Source organism: Xyrauchen texanus, chromosome 23 (assembly GCF_025860055.1).
Source record: "Xyrauchen texanus isolate HMW12.3.18 chromosome 23, RBS_HiC_50CHRs, whole genome shotgun sequence".
NCBI lineage: Eukaryota > Metazoa > Chordata > Actinopteri > Cypriniformes > Catostomidae > Xyrauchen > Xyrauchen texanus.
Genome location: NC_068298.1, coordinates 9,554,441 through 9,563,293, shown reverse-complemented (window position 1 = coordinate 9,563,293; position 8,853 = coordinate 9,554,441). Strand labels below are relative to the sequence as shown.

The 8,853-nt window shown below is 35.8% G+C and overlaps 2 protein-coding genes and 1 long non-coding RNA gene across 3 annotated transcripts; 1 reads left to right on the top strand and 2 right to left on the bottom strand.

Moving 5' to 3' along the window:
- Positions 1-1,210: 1,210 nt before the first annotated feature.
- Positions 1,211-4,373, bottom strand: LOC127663502 (small integral membrane protein 19-like). The gene is made up of 3 exons (XM_052155105.1): positions 4,094-4,373; positions 3,819-3,943; positions 1,211-1,578 (listed from the first exon to the last, which is right to left on the bottom strand). The coding sequence occupies exons 1-3, from the start codon at positions 4,222-4,224 to the stop codon at positions 1,514-1,516; spliced, it is 321 nt and encodes a 106-aa protein (XP_052011065.1). The 5' UTR covers positions 4,225-4,373; the 3' UTR covers positions 1,211-1,513.
- A 458-nt stretch (positions 4,374-4,831) lies between these two features.
- LOC127663499 (uncharacterized) lies at positions 4,832-7,960 on the top strand. Its single transcript, XM_052155098.1, has 5 exons — positions 4,832-5,016; positions 5,356-5,514; positions 5,592-5,691; positions 5,847-5,977; positions 6,098-7,960. The coding sequence occupies exons 1-5, from the start codon at positions 4,963-4,965 to the stop codon at positions 6,389-6,391; spliced, it is 738 nt and encodes a 245-aa protein (XP_052011058.1). The 5' UTR covers positions 4,832-4,962; the 3' UTR covers positions 6,392-7,960.
- Positions 7,961-7,984: 24 nt separating this feature from the next.
- Positions 7,985-8,822, bottom strand: LOC127663503 (uncharacterized). Its single transcript, XR_007972985.1, has 3 exons — positions 8,651-8,822; positions 8,153-8,311; positions 7,985-8,075 (listed from the first exon to the last, which is right to left on the bottom strand). It is a non-coding gene; the product is annotated as an uncharacterized LOC127663503 (long non-coding RNA).
- Between the last annotated feature and the right edge of the window lie 31 nt (positions 8,823-8,853).

Sequence of the window (8,853 nt, the reverse complement as noted above, 5' to 3'; positions counted from 1 at the left end):
GATTTTTGCACCCGATTTATTGACTGCCATGCAAAATTCGGTCATGGAACAACAGAAGTATGTGTCAATGATGACAGAATTACATTTTTTGGTAAACTATCATTTTAAGTAATGCAATAGCTTGCCTTAGCAAACACCACTAAAATGCATGCTCACTACTGAGAATGAAAGATTAGATTTACTGTAAAGCTGGTCTTGCAATTAAAGAGGTAAAGAGAGCTACTTCCAGAAAAGATATTCAGAACTGATCATTCATCATTAATGCTCAAGCCAGACTAATTTCCCTATGTAGCCATTTTAATTAGAATTTATTGCAGTCATTTTCTACAATAAGATTAAATTACGCTTGTTTAATGTTCAACTTTACTCTCAACAAACTGTTTAATCTGCCTAGCATGTCAGCTTAAAACAACTGACATGCCTGTAAGATAACACTAGAGGGCAATATAAGATAATGGACTACAACGTTAGAGGTAAAGGTTTGCATAAATAAATCAGCAGTGAATTAATCACCCTTAAAGTAACCTTTACATTGTCAAGATGAAGTAGAATTTAGCAAAAAACAATTGTGAGAGGAGTTGAAATATTTCACCATTTATTTCACATTTTTCAATACAGTGGTGGTTGTTAGGGGCTCACATACATTTGGATCATTTTATAAGCTTTAAAATTAGTCCCTATTAACTGCCATTCTATTGAAATGACCAGAACATTAATTAAACATTTTCCAATTGTGTTCTGCATAAGAAAGTAAAATGGGTCTGGAACGACATGAGAGTGAGTAAATTAGAATTTATATTTTTGAGTGAACTATTCCTTTAAAGGAGCAATATGTAATATTGACATCAAGCATTTAAAATGGGTACTGCAGTCCAAATTCAAAATATTGGAGAGAGTTGTCACCCCTGCCACTTTATGACATAGTACAGAGATGATGTGTACAGTTAACGTATTTGTCAAGCAATTATGTGAGAAATTTTTCAACATATGACATACTGCGCTATCATACAAGCAATTTACTTGAGTGTAGTCCACCTACATTTACTTAAGAAAATCGGATCACAATTTTATATATATATACATATACACACACACTTTTTAAACACTTGACTGAAATATTTCACATGATCTTAAAAATCTTAGATTAGATTCTATTAAATACATTTGTTTAATCACAACATAATTCCCATAGGTCCATTATTTTTATGACTTATATATATATATATATATGTGTGTGTGTGTGTGTGTGTGTGTGTGTGTGTGTGTGTGTGTGTGTGTGTGTGTGTGTGTGTGTGTGTGTGATTATGTAACCTTCTCCTTCAGAATGTGTTAAGAATGTGAATAAAAAGAACGCCTCTTCAGCAGTCAACAAAATTCAACAGTCAACCCCCCCCCAGTCAACCCCAGTACTTCTCAGTCTCTCCGAATTGTAGCATGTCCACTCATTTGCGGCTTGTTTTGTCTTTTTCAGTTAAGTACCATTGGTGAGTGAAGAGCGCCCCCTCTGGCGAGATCACTCCATTGACAGCTGCACACTGTCAGACTGCGTCTGTTGGTGCTGTTGATCATATTTACGAGCTGAGAAAAGTGAAGAAGAAAATAATTAAAGAAGTAAAACTATATTTTACAACGTATGGGAATGCTCCCAACGTCATCTCTTTGGGAAAAAGGTGTTAGATCTGTCTGTAGTTGGTGCTAAAATAAAACATCCACATATTCTAAACTATGTATGTCCTAAACTATGGTGCTGTATGGTATGAAAAAAAGATTTGTTTATGTATAGGGTACAACGAGTCTAAAGGCCCCTGGGTAATAGGCACTTTTGATTTTATTTTCTCCCAAAAGTTTGTCACTACGCATTGCAAAATATTCCTGATCCATGAAGTCACCACATGCAATGTCTAAAGTTTGATTTTGAGGTCATTTGATCTAATATTTAATAATAGTTTTAATGATGCAAATTTATGTAGCTAATGAAAATCCTTGAAATTGTCACATTTATTTTGAGACAAAATGCTTCTTTGTAATTATCAATTTTGTTATTATCTTAATTTGTTACTCAATTTTGCCCTATAACTATTGTACCTGTATTTACACAATATCACAATAACCCCCCCTCTGGGCAAACGTTTTAGGCACTTAAGATGTTTCACAAAAACATTTGTCTTAAGATGGTTATTTATATCTTCAGCTTTAATGTGTCAATAGGAAAATGCATTTTAGACTCCCAAACATCACTTTTGCAAATAGAATAGATTAGAATAGAAGAACAGGTAGCCCTGCAAGAGATGGCATTTCCCCCACAAACCCCCCACTGAACATCGAGTCAGTCTGAGATTGCATGAAGAGATGGAAGAAATGGAGACAGCCTGAATTGATAGAAGATCTGTGGTGAATTCTCCATTAAGCTTGAAACATCCTATCTGCCAACAACCAAGAAAAACTGTATCCAGGTGTACCTATGAGAATTGGGGCTGTTTTAAAGGCAAAGGTGGTCACACCGAATATTGATTTAGCTTTATTATGTTGTTTACTAGACTTTGTATGATGTCAATTGATAAATGAAAACTATTTATGGTATTATATTTGAAGACATCCTCACTATGCAAAATTGTTAACAAGTGCCTAAAACTTTTGCACAGTACTGTATATTTAAAATTACAGCTAATATTTAGTTACAGAAATCATAATAACTCATGAAATCCAACATAAATGTTAGGCTACAACTATCAAGTTGTGTAGCGAGAAGCTTCCAGAATTCAGAATAATTTTGATAATTCAATTTAGTTATTTATTTATATATTTAAAGCTACACAATGTAACTTTTTTGTAAAAAAATAACAAAATGTTATTACTTAAGAGAGTGCAATAAAAATCCATCTTCCAAACCATTTCTTCACCCAAATACACTTGGATAAACCTATAATAATTATATTATAAATATTTTAGAGCTGTCGGGACGTAAATGTATACATACGTTCGAGGGTAATTGTATACATACGTCATTCGCCCCTGCGAAATCCACACACACAGAAAACAAGATCTTCCAACGGCTAAGATATTTTATTGATATTGTTTATGTATAGTTGTGTAATCACACACGCGTCTTTGTGTGTGTAGTGAAATATAATAATTATACTGTAATCGGTGCAGAACTTTTCACTTGCTAGCACACGTGTGTATTTTTCTTTACAACGGCAATAATTGATATAAATATAAAATGTAATCCTAGGTTTGCCAAGAACATGTGAGTCTTGAAATTATGTTGATCACAGGTTGGTAACAATGACAATCTATAAATTAGTTAATATCGTGATCTATTTGGCCAGAATATCCTGCAGTTCTAAAAACTTTACAATTATGTCTATAATTAACGAACGTTGCCTAACTTTTGTAACGTCCTTTATTTCAAAACATCAATGTTTCCAATAAGTCAAAACAACAGCATAAGATATGGCGCTTATATGCTCAGATGACATGTTTTCATCTTTTCCTTTCTTTCATTATTTATTTGTCCATTCGCTCTGATAAGATGTCCTGTATTCATGTGTACCTCGAGACACATTCATCCGCGTAGAGGACCAGAGCCGAAGCACAACCAAAACAATGTTCTCCCACAAGACACATGCAGTTTTGTTTTTTTAACCGCTAGAGGGCCAAAAGTTACATAATGTAGCTTTAAGGACAGTGGGATAACACCAAGTTTCTGTATTTTCATTTAAGTAGCCTAAACTAATTGCATTACTTTGGTATTTTGACAGAAACCACTGGTTTTAGGGAGTACGGGGCATATGCAGACGAAAATTTCTCAAACCAACCTTGTGAATACATTTCCAGTTGTTGTCTCAGTCGGATTTTCTGTAGACTGTCATAGAAGTTCGGTTCTGCTGCGGTTCCGACTGTCGGTGGCACCGTAAATATACGCATGATCTTCCTCTTATTTCTAATAAAAAGAAGAAAAAAAAACCTATTCATGGCTGCCAACACAGGACGCTTATAATCTAAATATTACTGTACATATATTTACAATTTACTTACTGTGCATATATAAAAATAACTATAAAAAATAATTTCAAATAAAAAGGACACTTACTTTCTGGCATACATCAACAGGGCGAAGCTGACCAAAATAACCAGAAGGTAAACATTGGTGGCCTCATTCCATGCTTCATGCACTGAATAATCAAGTGACTCCTCATTTGCCATCACACTGTACCCTCCCATAGTTATTTAATTACTACACCTTGGTTCAAATGCGAAAATGCATTGCACTATACTCGCATCTCAGTTGATTATTTTGATTGAAAGCAGCGACTCTATAATCCACATTCATTTCCGGTTAAGCAGAGATGACGCTGTAGTACCCTTCAAAATAAAAGTCACAACCAAAAAAAAAAAAACCAGACCTGACCAATCACTAGTCTTGAAAATTGTCACTTATTTAGAGTATATAGTGAAAGCTTGGCAGGTATGGGGTAGCCTACTGAAGGTTTCTGTTATGTCCTTATTTTATTGCAGGGTCTGTTATTTTCTGAAGATTCCCCCGTTGCTCCTGGTTCTTTTTATAGCACTCCGCAATTTTAATATATAATTAATACCAATAAACACTTTCAGTAGCTTTAATTGATATTATACAGTGGGCATTTATTTTCATTTGTTATTTGAATTACTCACATTTAGTTAATTTTAAGAATTATATTAACTTGATTTTATTTTAACGGATTGTGCACACTTTTACTTTGACACTTTTAAGCTACCGTTATTTCGTTTCCTGTTTCTTGCTTCTTTCTTGCGTCACCGTAAACAGGAAGTCAAATTCCACAGAATTATATTATTGGTCAAACGGGCAGGAGGCGTCTCAGAATCTTCCTCGACGACTGGCTGCATTCTTTAACTTCCATTGCGCGATATCCGTCCTCAACATAACATAAACTTAGCAAGATTTCGGAATAAAGTTTCACAATGTCGTTACGAGGCATTTTAAAGGTTATACATCACACTCATGTGAGGTCATTGGTAAGCCTGACATTGAATTAGGATGTTAAACTGTGGCTCATTCATGTATTGCTAGTAGCATAAATGTTCTGTAAATGCCTTAATCATCTTATGTCATGCATGCGAACCAATAGTTATTTGAATATCGTTGTTGCCCTCATATTGCATGACATAAATATATGTTTTTAAATTTGAATGTGGGTTTCTACATGCAATTTTGTTATGCTTTTTTCCAGGCAAGGTAAATTAACAGTCAAAAGTGGAAAACTAATACTTAACATACCTTGTCAATTACAATATGAATTGATGTAGTGCATTTAAACTATTCAAATGAATAACCCTATCTTATCTTATTTGCAGCCATTGCTTCTCCTTGCAAGCAAAGTTTGTCAGAAAATCCCATCCGCTCACACACGCTACAGTAGCAGCAGTTCAGAGGGCATCAGCCGGTATCCAGTGCCAAACAGGAAGAATCTGCCTTTTGATATTGTGGAATTGATGGAGGAGGTCGAACAGAAGGTAAGATATCCACAAATCCACATTAATGGCATTTGTGTGCCTCTGAAGCAGTATTAATACAAGATGCTCATCCATAGGGAGGGTTCCTGCCCAATGTCTTTAAAGTTCTTGCCCATCGTCCTGCTGAGTTTCGGGCTTTCTTCGCTTATTACAATGCACTCATGAACAAGGAAAGTGGTAAGGCTTTTTCTTCATGCATGATGGTAGTGGCTTCTCTTATTAATAAATTAATGCACATGAGTTAATTATATTTTACCTGCATGGTTTCAGTGAGAATCAGATGTTTATTAACCAGTTATTTATAATTCTGCAACATGTTATGTTTGTAATAGGTGGTCTGTCAAAAGCGGATCGGGAACTGATTGTTGTCGCAACCAGTGCTCACAATCACTGCCTGTATTGTGTAGTATCTCACAGTGCACTGCACCGCATCTATTCAAAAAACCACATGCTGGCTGACCAGGTGCCTGAAATTTTATCAGAACACAATATAAAATTTGGCAAATGTTAAAACTCTTTCACTGCGCTTCCCCACCACCACTGAGAATGAGTGGGCTTATAATTTACTTATCTTGCCCCACAGGTGGCAGTTAATTACAAGGTTGCAGAGCTAACTTCCCGTGAGCGAGCCATGCTTGACTTTGCAATGGCAGTCTGCAGAAGCGAAACCATAAATGAAGACCATTTCAGCACCCTGGACACTCATGGTTTTGACCGAGAAGATGTTTGGGACATTGCTGCCATTGCTGCCTTCTTTGCAATGTCCAATCGCTTGGCTCACCTGACTGATATGAGACCTAATGCAGAATTCTACAAAATGGGTAGAGTGCCAAGAGACAAAGAAAAAGCCTCTGACGGGCAGGCGATCCGAGAATAGACTCGTATCAGGCTCTGGATAAAAGTTACAGTGTTTTATGTGCAATTATATTTCTAAACTGTGAAATAAATGATAAAATTGTTGCTGAAAAAAATGCATGCCTTGTAAAATCTCACCGCTAGTGCCTTTTTAATTATCAATCAACATTTTATAGTTGCACATCTTTATGACATGTTAACATTTTCTAATGCCTTTACTGGGAGTTATCCCTGTCAAATCAATTTTATAGCAGTTGTTCAAAATGTACGGAGTAGCTAATTTGACCTGTTCCTCTTAATGGTTTATTTTAGTTCATGTATTTTAGGATTGCTTTGGATAACATCATAGCGTTTCAATGAGATGTCAGTGTAACTGGTCCTGCTTGACCTGCTCCAAGCTGGATTCGAACCAGCGTCACTGGCACGGGAGGCGGGCACGCTAGCAAGGAGGCCTTTAAAGTCACTTGCTAGTACACCTCTTTAGACCACGGGAGTGAGGTTTACACACCGCACAGCTTTCACGTACCAGCTGGCTCCTGTTACATCAGGACTCTTGACTTTATTCTAAATTCTGAATCTCTTTTGAGCATCTCTATCATAGATCATTATCATGTTGCAGAACCCAACCATTTGAGATTTCAGACAGATTCTATTGGTCTTTTATTGAGTGCAATCCATCCAGACTCAGAAGAAACAAAGCCTCCAAAAACCATAAAACTTTTTCTTCTGTTTCAGAGCTGAGGTGGTTTGTTGATGTGCAGTGCATTTTATACATGCAAGTGTATACATATGTATATTCATCTGAAAGTGTATCTGTCGTCCAACAAAACATGAATCCAGTCACCCTGTTTTAGAGAGTTAATTGTCCTTAATAAAGATTAATATTCTTAATATATCAATACCTTGGTTGTGCAAACCCTTTGTTTATGAGATAACACTTCAAATGTTGGTCTTTTCACTAAAAGTCTTCAAAAATAGCTGAAGACATATTTTCCATGAGCACTTGACCATACACTCATATATATATATATATATATATATATATATATATCTTGTTGCACTCTTGGATATCCAATCGTTTTAATATTATCTGTCGTGGATAGTATTTTTCCTGATGCAAATGAAACGTTGAAATGCAGCATGTACTACTTTTCGTAATACTGTCTCCTTTAGATTAATCGCTTATGTTGTTTCATTCCTCTTAAGTCACTTTGGATAAAAGTCTCAGCCAGATGAATAAATGCCAATTTAAAAGTACATGCTGAATAATACTTGATAGGATTTTTCATGATAATTTACCGTCAACAAATTTAAATGCTGCAAAAGTTGTGCAGACTAGTGGTTGAGAAAATTATACCCTTTAGTACATTGGAAATACATTTCAGACTTGTCTGAGACCATAAGCTCAGACCTACATCCAGACCAAGAAATTACATTTGAAAACATTACTATATATTATACATTAAAAAAAGCATAACAAAATTGCATGCAGAAACCCACATTCAAATTCTCACTGAAACCATGCAGGTAAAATATAATTAAATCATGTGCATTAATTTAATAATAAGAGAAGCCACTACCATCATGCATGAAGAAAAAGCCTTACCACTTTCCTTGTTCATGAGTGCATTGTAACAAGCGAAGAAAGCCTGAAACTCAGCAGGACGATGCGCAAGAACTTTAAAGACATTGGGCAGGAACCCTCCCTATGGATGAGCATCTTGTATTAATACTGCTTCAGAGGCACACAAATGCCATTAATGTGGATTTGTGGATATCTTACCTTCTGTTCGACCTCCTCCATCAATTCCACAATATCAAAAGGCAGATTCTTCCTGTTTGGCACTGGATACCGGCTGATGCCCTCTGAACTGCTGCTACTGTAGCGTGTGTGAGCGGATGGGATTTTCTGACAAACTTTGCTTGCAAGGAGAAGCAATGGCTGCAAATAAGATAAGATAGGATTATTAATTTGAATAGTTTAAATGCACTACATCAATTCATATTGTAATTGACAAGGTATGTTAAGTATTAGTTTTCCACTTTTGACAGTTAATTTACCTTGCCTGGAAACAAGCATCACAACATTGCATGCAGAAACCCACATTCAAATTTAAAAACATATATTTATGTCATGCAATATGAGGGCAACAACGATATTCAAATAACTATTGGTTCGCATGCATGACATAAGATGATTAAGGCATTTACAGAACATTTATGCTACTAGCAATACATGAATGAGCCACAGTTTAACATCCTAATTCAATGTCAGGCTTACCAATGACCTCACATGAGTGTGATGTATAACGACATTGTGCCTCGTAACGACATTGTGAAACTTTATTCTGAAATCTTGCTAAGTTTATGTTATGTTGAGGACGGATATCGCGCAATGGAAGTTAAAGAATGCAGCCACTCGTCGAGGAAGATTCTGAGACGCCTCCTGCCCGTTTGACCAATAATATAATTCTGTGGAATTTG

Excerpts from the sequence above, each read along its gene's own strand:
- LOC127663499 (XM_052155098.1), top strand. The coding sequence starts at position 4,963 with ATGTCGTTACGAGGCATTTTAAAGGTTATACATCACACTCATGTGAGG. Across the intron at positions 5,017-5,355 it reads ACACTCATGTGAGGTCATTG|CCATTGCTTCTCCTTGCAAG; the intron begins GTAAGCCTGACA and ends TCTTATTTGCAG. Across the intron at positions 5,978-6,097 it reads ACCACATGCTGGCTGACCAG|GTGGCAGTTAATTACAAGGT; the intron begins GTGCCTGAAATT and ends CTTGCCCCACAG.
- LOC127663502 (XM_052155105.1), bottom strand. The coding sequence starts at position 4,224 with ATGGGAGGGTACAGTGTGATGGCAAATGAGGAGTCACTTGATTATTCA. Across the intron at positions 3,944-4,093 it reads CTGTTGATGTATGCCAGAAA|AAATAAGAGGAAGATCATGC; the intron begins GTAAGTGTCCTT and ends TCTTTTTATTAG. Across the intron at positions 1,579-3,818 it reads ACTGGAAATGTATTCACAAG|CTCGTAAATATGATCAACAG; the intron begins GTTGGTTTGAGA and ends CACTTTTCTCAG.